Source organism: Triticum urartu, chromosome 4A (assembly GCF_056163025.1).
Source record: "Triticum urartu cultivar PI428250 chromosome 4A, HENAU_Tu73, whole genome shotgun sequence".
Taxonomy (NCBI): domain Eukaryota; kingdom Viridiplantae; phylum Streptophyta; class Magnoliopsida; order Poales; family Poaceae; genus Triticum; species Triticum urartu.
In genome coordinates this window covers 609,125,601-609,139,813 of record NC_141876.1, presented here as the reverse complement: position 1 = coordinate 609,139,813, position 14,213 = coordinate 609,125,601, and the positions used below count along the sequence as shown (strand labels likewise).

At 46.8% G+C, this 14,213-nt stretch overlaps 1 protein-coding gene across 1 annotated transcript; it reads right to left on the bottom strand.

The window, feature by feature from the left end:
* Positions 1-286: 286 nt before the first annotated feature.
* Positions 287-2,178, bottom strand: LOC125554427 (stearoyl-[acyl-carrier-protein] 9-desaturase 5, chloroplastic-like). Its single transcript, XM_048717988.2, has 3 exons — positions 2,018-2,178; positions 1,434-1,941; positions 287-1,225 (listed from the first exon to the last, which is right to left on the bottom strand). The coding sequence occupies exons 1-3, from the start codon at positions 2,176-2,178 to the stop codon at positions 665-667; spliced, it is 1,230 nt and encodes a 409-aa protein (XP_048573945.2). The 3' UTR covers positions 287-664.
* Positions 2,179-14,213: the final 12,035 nt, after the last annotated feature.

Genomic DNA, 14,213 nt, shown 5'->3' with positions numbered 1-14,213 from the left:
GGTGCCCATTCTGGGGCAGAGGCGACGTACACGTGCGTCATTGTGATAAGGTACGTGGTCGAGAAAACAGGTGGCAAAAAACGTTCTTATATTATGAACGGGGAAAGTAGTATTCTATGCAAGAATATAAGATTGATTTCTATGACCATATCGCAAAGCATTCTCAAGTTCACCTGCTGTTAATGCATATTGAGAATAGTCTTGCCTTATTTTTTAATAACCACGGTAATTGTCTTGTACATATCTCCCTTTTTACCGCTAAGATTTGTCTATATACAGGATTGTACTCATATTGTTCGAGACGATATCAATCAGAATAACAAGGGAATTTCGACGTTGGGGAAGATGAAGTAGAGCAGGGACCTCACGCTCAAGAAGCGGTGAGGTGCCTGACCTACTTCATCTTCACCAACGAAGAGAACGGCGAATGCAACATTGACGGCTGCTTGCGCAGCAGAAAACTATCAAGGAGCTCAAGGAGACCACAATAAAAAAGAATACATAGAAGGATGTGTTCGTATAATTATGTCATTTTAAGCTTATTCGGCATATGGAGTGTAGATGTGTTTACAACTTTACATTACTCAACAATTATTACAGATTTTGAAGAGAAGTAGAAAGAAAGAGAATGGATATAATATACACTCGTGTCTTGAAATCTTACTCAAAGCTGCACTTGCCGGCCATAGATCCAGCTGAAAGGAACAACCGGCAACTGCTTCCCGCTCCCCTGAGCTCGCTCCACCAGCTTCCTAAACCTTGGTCCTAGGGAACAGAGGTAATCCTGAGCGCGCCGCCCTTCCCCGGACAACCCAGTGAGGCCGGCGACGTTCCACCTCTGGACCAGGAACTCGAGGATGTCGGCGTAGTCCATGGCGGTGTAGACGCCAAGCCGCTGTGCCACCGCGCTGAAGTGCTCAAACAGGTTGTCCTCCTGCCCATCATACATCAGGTGGGCGGGCATCGTGATCTTCTTCTTCATAATGCTGGCGAAGGCCAGGACCGTGTAGTCGGGATCGACCTCGAAGAGCTTCTCCACTATCTTGGTATAGGCAAGCTCATGGCGCCTTTCGTCGGCCGCGATGGTGCCACATATCTGGGCCAGCTTTTGGTCCCCGTACTTCCTGGCGTGCCTTGCAGTGTTGCCGTGAGATATGAAGGTTGCCCTCTCTTGGAAAGACGTGTAAATGAAAAACTCATAGGGATTGGCCTCGGTTTTTGGATCCTACAACAAGTAAGAACAACACAGGGTAGTTACAACAAACTGGATGCTGCTGAAGGTTGCCAACACATGGGATGAACGAAGTAATATCATTTTGACAATGACAAATTTGTGTTCCCTTCCCTTTATTTAAGTGAGCAATAAAACAATCAATCAAGGAAAATGGAAGCTCTGACAAAGAAGGGTGGCACAATCAGACACAAGTGCTTACCATTCCAGCACCAACCAAATACTGTATGGTCTTCTCCACCTGCCTCATATCAGCTCTCCCAGTGAGATAAATATACTTGTTCATGAGATCGCCGTGTCGGTTCTCCTCGGCCGTCCATGCCCTCGTCCAGACAGCCCAGCTGGTTGGGCTGCTGCCAGTCTCGTCGCGGACACCACCATCAAGGATATTGAGCATTTTCTGATAGGTAGGGAGTGCTTCCTCAGTGACCATGTCTCCAACCAGACATACCAAGTATTCATCGGGGATCTCCTCGGCTCGCTCCCTCAGCTCCTTGACTTCATCATAAAATCTATCCGAGGAAGGGTCTGGCAGGTAGTCCTGTGGCTGCCAGGATCTTTCAACCGGCTTCAAGAGCACCAGAATGTTGTCCTCTGCCCAACTGTTAAGCGAATCAAAAATCTCTCTCTTTTCAGGTGGCAATGAGTGGGCGACTCGGTCTCTGTGAGGCGCCTTGCGAGGACTGAAGGCCTTTCCGGGAACTCCATCCCTTGATATCCAAGACAAAGTAAAGGTCAATGAAAGGAAAAGATAGGCATATGAATCTTCCTTGGTTCAGAACTCACTTGGCCGTGGAAGCCATGGCCATCACCGTGATTTTGCTCCTCGGGCAAGAAGACCACAAAGGTGCTTGGGAGGCGCCGCGGGAAGGCAGGGGTGCCATCAGATGCATAGTTGGACGTTTTCGATTACTGGGATGCTTGCACACTGAAATAGTGTGGTTCATGCTTGCAGGGTCCGTGGTTCAGAAGCTACAAATAGCCACCTCAGTACGCAACAACATATCCATGCTTATTGCATGCCTCCTGCTTGCACCTGCATCAAGAATGCATGATCAGAAGGTATTTGATCCAACCGGCTGTATAACTCTTGCTGAGAAAAATATTAGTACTTCTCCTTTTCTGCAAATTTGTTAACAAGCCACTTATCATAGTTTCACGTCAACGCATAATTTGTGTAATTGTGGACCGAATAATTAATTTTTGAAAAAAGGCATTTTTATTAACTCATAATGAAGGGGATAGAAAAGATAATGAGCATATATCCAGTCTCGGCCTGAGCATAGATAGAATGGACACAACCAACACCAACACACAAAGAATCACGGGGGCAAGTAGGAAAGCCATGAAAGATCAACGCTATGCCTAGGCAGATAAAAACAAAAAAGGAAACAAAAAAAGAGCAACATTGATCCTTGTTGAGCAGTTGCAATCACTGAAAATGATGTAAGCACATAAGTTCCAGACATAATAACGACGCAAGCTGAAAACCATAGACACACCAAGGAATAGCTAGTCACGGAGCCATTAATCGCAGAGGGAGAGAAGACGCCACCACCTGAATCCCATGCTTCCATCGCGAGTGTCTGTTAGTGGCAAGTTTAGGCACCCAATATACTACACTGCGAGCTATCAGTGCCCCGCTAAGGCCATGATTATCATCGGAAAATTACCACGCATTATCTTCTTAACGTGATGTTCGATAAAGGATCACCGTCAACCCACGCCAAGGCTGGTCACAATAAAAGTATCATGCATACCAACTAGACATTTTTGTTCCGGTGACACACAATTAAACGAGGAAATAGATGATTGGGTATCATGACACGATACAATATCATACTAAATAATGTACTACTATGTATCTTGCATGACAATAAATAAGGTTATCTATGATATCAACGTATGATACTATGCCTTATGAAGGGGTATCATACGATAGTATCATATGCATGATATTAATATATGATACTTTCTACTGCGAGCAACCTAAGGATTAATGGAGGGGAGAGAGTGGGAGAGTTAATTTAATGCATGAGAGAGGGTGGAGGAGAGAGAGTAGCTATATCTAGATAGATATAGGGCTTAATTAATTGGCTAGATATATAAATGTGCAAAAATGTGTGAAGAGTTTAAGAAAGGAACAAGGGGAAAGGAGGAAGGAGGGACTACAACAAGTTGTGCCCGGACCCCCTCCCTCCCCCGACCCTGCGCCCGCGCCGCCTCCCCGGGGGGCGGCCGGGGCGGCTCCCCCCGCTCTCTTCTCCTCCCCCCTTCCCCGTGGCCCTCCCCCCCGCCGCCGCCGGCGAAGCCCTCGGATCTGGTCGAGCGGGCTGGCGGCGGCGGGTCCTCCCTTACCCCGCGTGCGCTCCTCCTGACCCGGGGTCAGGGCTGGCGGCGGGTGCCCCTCGGCTGACGGCGGCCTGGCGGTCTGGTGGCGGCTGGCGGCGGCCCGTCGCGGTGGTGGCGCCGTCCTTTGGCGGCGGGGCGGCCTGGTGGCGCAGGTTGGTCGGCGACGCGTCCACGGCCCAGATCTGGGCCCTTAGGGCCCCATCTGGGTCCTAGCGGGCCGGTCCCCGGGCGCGGCCTCGTTGTCTGCGACATGGTGAGGAGGAGCGGCTCGAATTTGGGGCGACGGCACCGACGGCGTGCCGGCAGCAGCAGGAAGGCGGGAGCTTTACGGGCCCACGAGGGCTCGGCCGGGCCTGTGGGCCCATGGGCCTGGTGTGCTCCTGCTATTGCGTCCGGGCGGCTACCGTCGCGGACGGTGGAGGTGGGGCCCTCCCGCGTGCCGACGGTGCCGATGCCCTTGTCCCGGCTCTGATTCTTCGCCGTGATGTCCTCACTTCGCGGTGCCGTGGTGAGACGGCGGGGGGCCTCATGACCGCGTTGGCACACGGTGGTGATTGGTTTGGCGGCAAGCTCCGGGGCGCCCGAGGTGCGGGTTGGGATCGGGGGAAACCCCTGTCGGCATGGCCAACACCGGCGCGGTGACGCCTATGGGTGCCACCCTACCTTCTGGGAGGGCGTTGGGGCTACCCTTCATCTCGCCTCGTCGTGCACCGGGGGAAACCCTTGGCAGCAGCGTCGTCATCGTCGCGATCCTTCTTGGAGGTGTTGATAGGTGCCGGCGCTTCGGAGTCTTGGAGTCTCACTACTAGGGAAAAGCCTATACACAGAATTTTACCAGTAGCGTTGTACAAAATCAAGCGCTGCTGCTACTTAGTAGCAGCGCGCGTAAATAAACCGCGCTACTGCTATGACTTTAGCAGTAGCACGTACTAGCGAAAAGCGCTGCTGCTACGTTTGAACTGGGCGCACATGGCTAGCCCAACCTAGCAGTAGCGCGTATAGCCGAGCGCTACTGCTAATCTCCTTAGCTGCAGCGCGCTTACATGTAAAGCGCTGCTGCTAACGGAAATAAAATAAAGTGAAAGACAAGTAGAAAAGTAAATGAAAATGAAAGAAATAGAAAAAGGGGAAAGGGAAAAAATAAAATGTAAAGAAAAATAAAAGAAAAAAGGGGGAAAAGGAGAAAGGAATAGCAGTAGCGGGTTTCAGTAAACGCGCTATAGCTAACTTAGCTATAGCGCGTTTCCGGAAACGCGCTGCCGTTACGTTTCACTTAAACAGCGGTTTCCCCCACCCCGCCCCCGGCCACCAATTGTTCTCCAAATCGTCCCTCGCCCTCGCCGCCGTCTCCTCACCGCCGCCGCCCAAGGCCGCCCTCAGCCTCACCGCCGCTGTCCCTCGGCCGCCGTGCGCTCTCCCCACGCCGCCCCCAACCCCAGATTCAACGCCGCCCCCGACCCCGACCTCAACGCCGCCCCGGACGCCGCCCCCGCCCCCCGACCTCAACGCTGCCCCGGAGCCCCGACCACGACCTCGATGCCACCTGCCCCTCCCTCGTCGCAGGCACCCGAGGTGAGCATGCCTGCTCCTCCCTCTCCCCTACCTCTGCCTAGGGTTTCTACCTCCATCAAATTAGTTAGGGTAATTAGGGCAGTAGTTCTTAGGTACTAATTAGTTAGTAAGAACTAGGTACTAATTACGTACTAGAATATTTTTATTTATAGTAAGTTTATTTTTAGTAAGAACTAGTTGAATTAATAGAACTAGTTAGTAAGAACTTGTTGCTATTTTTTTAGTTAAAGCAATTTTCCCGCATCGACGTGGACCTGCCGGGGGGTGCAGGTTGGTGAGGAGCCAGCCTGTCGTTGACCCGAACCTTCTTTGGTGGCGGTCGCGTGGGCCAGTGACGGTCCAGAGGCTCGAGGACTCCGTGGAGGTGGTGCGTCACCGTGTCAGTGAGGAGGACGCGCACGTCCGTCGCTACTTGTTTGTGTTGGAGCACAGGTTCTCCAATACCTGACAGGTTCTCCAGGGATCTCACTGGAGCTATGATCCCGTGATGGTTCCTTCTCTGTGGGTGTCCACCGCCCGCGCCGATACCCGTCGTGTGCTAGGGTTTTAGTTGTACTAGTGATGTTATATGTATGACACTATTCGGGATGTATTAGTGATAATATTCGACGATGTACGGACGCATGAGATGATTTACTTTTGCTTATTGAATGCATGCTAATTTGAGTCTTATAAGATATTTTGAAATGTATATCTTGTGTTGCTCAATATCCAAGTGGTCGGTCATGTTTGCAGGTTACACCTCCGAGTGGCCTATGTTTTGCCGGAGTGTTGATTCATTTTCGTTCCGGAAAATTTCAGGCGCTCGATATATCCTATTTTAGCAAAGGTCATGCCGGATTTTTCCGTGAATTTTGGCATGACTTTTGCCAGAATATGTAGGAAATATCGAGTGCCCCGGATTTGTGTGTTGAGTATCCTGGTAGTTGTCTTCTATCGATTTTCAATTAATGTTTTAACTATGAACATAGGAAATGTCTGATGACAAAAAGGATTTCGGTATTTGCAAATACTGCGAAGACGAGCGCGGCCTGTGCGACGGAATCTTCCTAGATGATGATAGGCGCTTCAGCATCAAGCTGGACGAGAACTTTGAAGTGGATACAGTAAGTCACAACGACAAGTCTTTTTTCGTAATTAAGCATGACATCTGCTTCATTTGCTTGAACTTATATTTTTTTTACTCTTCTACTAGCGTATCCCCTGCCATGCAAGAGTTTTTATATTGGATAAGATAGGTTTCAGTCATACTACGGAGGTAAAGAAAGTTTATTTGAAGACCGAGCATGGTTATATTTTCCACGCAAAATTATATAATTCAGACGACTACACCTATTTTGGATGCAAAACATGGCGAGCACTATGCAAGACTTATGCATTTCAGCCTGATATGGTTATCACCTTTGATATTCGTCCGAAAGATGATATTGAAGGTAATACCGACATCTGGGTCGATGTGCAGACGCCTCCAGTTACACCAAAATGTAAGTTTCTCAACCATATTTATGTCTTTGATATTGTTTATTCAAAAATAGTTGACAACTAATTTGTATTGTCAGCTTATTTCGGTGCAAGCAAACATGTCCAGCGCTTGGTAGACAGGACCTACTACTGTCCCGGGGCTGAACTAAACTGCGAGGAGCTAAGTCATTATGTTTCATGGCTTGAGGATCTTGATACCGTCAAGACAAATTTTCTTCCTGGACTTAGAAATCTTAGTACTGAAAACGTGCGACCAATAGTGTTCATCATGAACTACGGTCACATCTATTTAGGAAGGATGGTAAGATTTCTACTATTTGTCCTCAGTGCATCTTTTCCATACATTATTTGTGAAGCTAAACTTCATTGCTAAGTATGTGACCATACGATGTTCTTCAACAGGGACTCCCGATGAATGTTGTGCCTTATGGGATCGAGACTAAAGGTACCATGAGTATTATTAGCTTACGGCCAAGATATCCTACATGTTACTTTAGTGCATTCAAGATCAGCGATGAATGCTTAATAGTGCAAGACTAGACCAGATATGTAATGGGGGAGCGCAGCCAAGTAATAGGGGGCAGCTGTAACGCCCTCGATGCGGCTATATCTCCCACGTGGCGAAGCATGACTTAGAGGCATAACCGCATTGAAAGCAATGTCGCAAGTGAGGTAATCTTCACACAACCCATGTAATACAATAGGGGAAAAGAGATGCATAGTTGGCTTACAATCGCCACCTCACACAATTACATGAATAAAGCATTACATCATTCAAATACAATCAAGGTCCGGCTACGGAACCAAAATAAAAGAAGAACCCTAAATGCGACAAGGTCCCCGATCGACCCCAACTGGGCTCCACTACTGATCAACTAGAACGAAACAACACAAAGGACAAGATCTTCATCGAGCTCCTCCCGAGCTTGGTTGCATCACCTGCTCGGCAACATCGGCACCTGCAAGCTGGTTTTGGAAGTATCTGTGAGTCACGGGGACTCAGCAATCTCGCACCCTCGCGATCAAGACTATTTAAGCTTATGGGTAAGGTAAAGGTATGAGGTGGAGCTGCAGCAAGCGACTAGCATATATGGTGGCTAAACATACGCAAATGAGAACGAGAAGAGAAGGCAAAGCGCGATCGATAAACTATGATCAAGAAGTGATCCTAGGACAACCTACGTCAATCATAACTCCAACACCATGTTCACTTCCCGGACTCCGCCGGAAAGAGACCATCACGGTTACACACGCGGTTGATGCATTTTAATTAAGGTCAACTTCAGGTTTTCTACAACCGGACATTAACAAATTCCCATCTGCCCATAACCGCGGGCACGGCTTTCGAAAGTTCAAATCCCTGCAGGGGTGTCCCAACTTAGCCCATCACCAGCTCTCACGGTCAACGAAGGATATTCCTTCTAGCGGGAAGACCCGATCAGACTCGGAATCCCGGTTACAAGACATTTCGACAATGGTAAAACAAGACCAGCAAAGCCACCCATATGTGCCGACAAATCCTGATAGGAGCTGCACATATCTCGTTCTCAGGGCACACCGGATGAGCCAGACGTCGGGTGGGCCAACCCAGAGTTGCCCCTGGTAGCTCCGGACATCGCTCAGTTGGACCAACACTCAGAGGAGCACTGGCCCGGGGGGTTAAAATAAAGATGACCCTTGGGCTGGCCTAACCCAAGGGAAAGAAAAGGCTAGGCGGCGAATGGTAAAACCAATTTTGGGCCTTGCTGGAGGAGTTTTATTCAAGGCGAACTGTCAAGGGGTCCCCATTATAACCCAACCGCGTAAGGAACGCAAAAATCCGGGAACATAACACCGATATGACGGAAACTAGAGCGGCAAGAGTGGAACAAAACACCAGGCATAAGGCCGAGCCTTCCACCCTTTACCAAGTATATAGATGCATTAATTAAATAAGATATATTGTGATATCCCAACAAGTAAACATGTTCCAACAAGGAACAACATCTCCATGTTCCAATAAGGAAGAAACTTCAATCTTCACCTGCAACTAACAACGTTATAAGAGGGGCTGAGCAAAGCGGTAACATAGCCAATCAACGGTTTGCTAGGACAAGGTGGGTTAGAGGCTTGGTTCAACAATATAGGAGGCATGATAAGCAAGTGGTAGGTATGGCAGCATAGGCATAGCAAAAGAGCGAGCAACTAAGCAAGCAAAGATAGAAGTGATTTCGAGGGTATGGTCATCTTGCCTGAAATCCCGCAAGGAAGAAGAACGAGTCCATGAAGAAGACAAACGAACGCAGACGAATGGGTCCTCACAAACGCGACGTTACCGGAACCAACCCGAAGAAGCAAACACCGGAAAGAAGCACACAACATAGTAAACAACCAACACATGAACATGGTATGATATGCGGGATGCGATGCATATGCAAGATTTGACAAGGAATGAATGAATCCTGGCCTCAACTTGGAAATCCAAGTGTGCCACTCGAAAGATGAGATGAAATCGCTTGAAAACGATATAAAGAACGGCGGAATCGGAGTTACGGTTTGGAAATGGCAAGCAATTCAAATATGGCGCCGGTCTGCGATATACAGCAAGTAGCCATCTAAATGCATCAAGATAATAATGCTACAGCACTCAAACATGGCAACAAAATACTAGCACTGAGCTACGTCCAAATCATCCATTAACAGGCTCAAACAAGCATGGCAAAAATGCAAACGGTAAACAGATTTCAGACTTAGTGAAATTAACACAAGCCTGGAATTTCAGATCAGGTAGCACACTTTAGAGCATGAAAACTATATGCTACAGGACCTAAACATGGCAAAGTAAAGCATGGCATGGAGCTACTCAAAGAGCTTAACAAAAGTCCCTTAGTGACCTTGAGCCAAAAGGGATCGGAAAAAACATTTGCAAGCATGTGAACATGGCAAAAAACATAATCAGATCACAGACTTGGTGAAAACTGGAGCATGCTGAAACAGATATCAAGTAGGCATGTTTACGAGCTCGATGCACTCACTACAGAGCAAGTCATGACAATCTAAGCATACACCCATCAAGAATACACAAAATACAAGCTAGGCATGGCAAGAACAATAACATAGCATGCACGGATCAACTACAACATCCTCGGCAAAATTCTTAACAAGTAGACAATCTGCCCAGATTCACGAAATAGCAAAAGTAGAGCTCGATTGACTCAAGCTAGGGTGCTCCATAATTGCAAACAAAGACATGGATGGATATAGCACTACAAGATTAAAAAAACATCCTTACTGATCATCCTCAAAAGAGGCACGGATCACTAGGAAACAACAAGAACATATGGCATATGAAATAAACAGATCAAGGACTTAGTGGAATTGCTAAGTCCCTGAAATCAGCATTAACGAATGCACTACTTTGCAAGCTTGTGCTAGTCACCACACACATCACAAAAATACATGGATGACACCTCTGGAAAGATGACAAAGCATATAACAAAACTCATGTAGAGCTCAAGGGCATATCATGCACACAATAATCATGGTAAAAATGACAAATAGCTATTTGGTGCAGCAGATCTGACAATTAACGCAAATAGCTCTTTTCCAACAGCATTTCGGGCATCAAGATGAGCTCAAATGAAAATGATGCAATGAGATGAAATGATGTACTCTTTGAGGCGAACATTTTGATATGCTACACGCCCAAAACGGAGCTACGGATGCGGAGTTACGACATGATGAAGATGGGCATATGAAACATGGAAAACTCGGGGACCTCGTCCAGATCTAGGGTTTGTGCACGTTCTTCGAAGTTCGTCCGGTGAGCTCGCCGGAAGATCGCCGGAAAACGCGAGGAGACGGCCAGAGCTGAGGGAGAAGGCCAGAGACGAGGGGGGGCTCGCCGGATCCGGGCCGGCGTCAAGGGCACGGCCGGATGGGGTCGGCGACGTCGGCTGCGCGGTGGTGGAGCGCTCCGGCAAGCGGCCCCCGGAACTATTGAATGAATGGAACAAGGGGTAAGAAAAATCTCAGACAGCACTCCAGTTGAAAAGAGATGCAAGGCTTGATAAGACAAAAGAACTTGAGCAGAATGGCACCACACTCCGGTTAAATGGATAAGTCCAGAAAAGAACACGATCCTGACAAAGCAAGAAGATGGGTTGAAGATAGCAACATCACAAAGCCTCCGGAACAAAATTAAGAATGGAATGGAATTAACGAAGGGAAACAAGATCTTGAGGGAGCACGCTTACAACAAATACTAGACCGGAGTTGTTGGAAAACCAACAACGAAAAGAATAAGCTTGATATGGACTTATAGAAGACATCTCAAAATTATGAGGTGAAATTTTGCCACTAACGGAAAACAATGGATTGGATTGATATTACAAGGAGACGAGAAACTATATCACCGGGAGGATAAATGAAGAACTTGGGTCATTTATAAACACCATAGATAGCAACAATCCTAAGGGAAGGCTTTAGGTGAAATATAACCCAAGATAGCTCCAATGACGAGATTGATGGATTTAAAATATCCCAATCTTGACAACATGTGAATCATGAAAACATGAACTCAAATTATCAAGAATGACATAATACCACCTCCAATGATACAGTAGACAGAAATGCACTCCGGATTACAATATGAAGAAAGCTTGAGCTCCTCTGAAAAGAAAGTTGATGAACGCTTCGAGAATGAATTAAATCATAGATGAACCATCATGTAGAACCTCCGTGAAGAACTCCGGTAAACAAAAGAATGGTCAAACGAAAGGAAAGAGAAGTTGAAAACACACGTTGAATCCTTGTAACGATTTAGATGGATCTCCGTGATAATTAGAGCTTGGAACTCTGGGAAAGAAAGATAAAAAAATGAGATCAAGAATTTTGATGAGCCTCCGGGATAAGGAATTAATTACTTGGATGAACAAGAATAAGAATTACGTTATGCGTATCCTTCAACAATTTAATTGCTGACAAGCAACGGATTTGGCATACTACTTATCCTCGTAGAAAGATTAAGAGAGATATAGCGCAAACTTGAGAAGGTCTTCAACGAACCACCGGTAGAATTTGAAAGAACGAAAGAATTGATATGACAACGAATGACGAGAACTCTTGAACGAACCACCGTGAGAATTGAAAAAGAACGAATAAAACATAAAGAAACACCGGGAAGAATCAGCAAATACACGAAGATGCTTGAGAGGATTTAGATACATGAGACCGAAGAGATCACGAGCCGATTAAAGATCACTTGCACGAAGCACCGGTAAAATTTGGAGAATGATAGCCGAAATCTGAGAATGAATAAACCTGAATTGATGGACTCCGGATGAACAAACTGAAAAGGCTCCTAAATTGCTCCGGATGGATAAAAAGAATTCTCACAATCGAACAATTACGAGAGGATGGCAACAAGCTAGAATCACGAATCTTGAAGAGAATGGAACAAGGTTGAAAGAAGAATCTTCTTCGGTCTTCCAAACTGAGAATGACGACGAGAAATACCATCATGACCTATTTAGGCACTCCGGAAGAATCAAAACAAAGAGGTTGAGCCAACGATGAAAAGATTTTGAAAGATCTTGGAGAAAAACATATGACAGATGATGAATCATTCTTACGTCAAATTTGAAATGAATTTAGGATAGCTCCAGGAAAATAAGAAGAGTCAGGTAAGATCCTGGGAGAAGACCTGTGGGTTAGGGCCCACTCAAGAGAAACACCGTTGAAATGATTTAAAAGAGAGGTTGCACCGATTGAATTAAATGGCTTGAATGAGATAACAACCTCGTAAGATCTTGAACGAATGCAGAGTGGAAAACACGAATATTCGAGATATCTTGAGCACTCCGGAACAATTGAATAGCGAGAAATGACTGAATATGAGGTGCACCGGCAAGAGAAGGTATTTGAAACGAGGAAATGATATGATCAACAAGGCTCGAATTGGTTCCACCGGAGAAGAAAAAGAACGAATAATGATAACTTGAAGCTCCGTTAGTATCTTCTTGAGAATCACCGGATAAGAACATTGACGAAAAGAGCGGAGAGACATCACACGAATAAAAAGATACTTGATTAAGAAATCTGAGTCCTTGAAGAAAACAAAGGGAGGGAGGGTGGGGCAGAGCGGGCTGGGCGGCGGCGAGATCCGGGCCCGGGCGGGCCCGCGATGGGCTTCCCCGGGCCGCGCGGTGGAGGAGGGAGGCAGCGCCACATGGCGGCTCGCGAGTGGAGGAGGAAGGCGGCGGTGACGACGTGGCGCACTCCTATTGGTCGGGCGACGTGGCAGTGCGGCGGTGGACATGTCCGGCTCCGCCCGGACGTGTCCGGCGGCGCGGTGGAGAAGCGGCTAGGGTTTAGACTGCGAAAAATTCGGGGAGGCACACATATATATAGGTAGAGGGAGCTAGGAGAGTCCAAATGGGGTGCGGTTTTCGGCCACGCGATCGTGATCGAACGACCGAGATGATGGAAGGGGTTTTGGTGGGTTTTGGGCCAAAACGGAGGGGTGTTGGGCTGCAACACACACGAGGCCTTTGCGGTCCCTTGGTTAACCGTTGGAGCATCAAACGAAGTCCAAATGGTACGAAACTTGACAGGCGGTCTATCGGTAGTAAACCAAGGCCGCTTGGCAAGTCTCGGTCCAATCCGGAAATGTTTAATCCCCACACACGAAAGAAAGGTAGAAATGACCACCAGGTGACATAGAAGCGCCGGATTGCAAAACGGACAACGGGGAAAATGCTCGGATGCATGAGACGAACATGTATGCAAATGAAATGCACATGATGACATGATATGCAATGCATGACAGGCAAGCAAAGACAAGGCAACAACAGCGAATAACTGGAGGACACCTTGAGATCTAGAATGGCACCGGAGGGAAAACGGAAGAGAAAGAGAAGAGGTAAAACTAAGTTGCTTCTTTGACAAACGAGTGAAACCAAAGAACCTTGCGAGGTTAAGCCATTTTGAGTAAGAAAACAACGGAAATGATCGAAGCTGAAAACACTCCGTTAGAAAAGAGGGACAAGGAAGAACAAGGTTGAAAGCACTCCGATTGAAAAGAAAAGGAATTAAATAAGAACTTGGTAAGATGAGAAGATACTTGATGAAATCACAACACACTGCCCCCGGAACTATTGAATGAATGGAACAAGGGGTAAGAAAAATCTCAGACAGCACTCCAGTTGAAAAGAGATGCAAGGCTTGATAAGACAAAAGAACTTGAGCAGAATGGCACCACACTCCGGTTAAATGGATAAGTCCAGAAAAGAACACGATCCTGACAAAGCAAGAAGATGGGTTGAAGATAGCAACATCACAAAGCCTCCGGAACAAAATTAAGAATGGAATGGAATTAACGAAGGGAAACAAGATCTTGAGGGAGCACGCTTACAACAAATACTAGACCGGAGTTGTTGGAAAACCAACAACGAAAAGAATAAGCTTGATATGGACTTATAGAAGACATCTCAAAATTATGAGGTGAAATTTTGCCACTAACGGAAAACAATGGATTGGATTGATATTACAAGGAGACGAGAAACTATATCACCGGGAGGATAAATGAAGAACTTGG

Excerpts from the sequence above, each read along its gene's own strand:
- LOC125554427 (XM_048717988.2), bottom strand. The coding sequence starts at position 2,178 with ATGAACCACACTATTTCAGTGTGCAAGCATCCCAGTAATCGAAAACGT. Across the intron at positions 1,942-2,017 it reads GCCATGGCTTCCACGGCCAA|GGATGGAGTTCCCGGAAAGG; the intron begins GTGAGTTCTGAA and ends TTGGATATCAAG. Across the intron at positions 1,226-1,433 it reads ATTTGGTTGGTGCTGGAATG|GATCCAAAAACCGAGGCCAA; the intron begins GTAAGCACTTGT and ends TACTTGTTGTAG.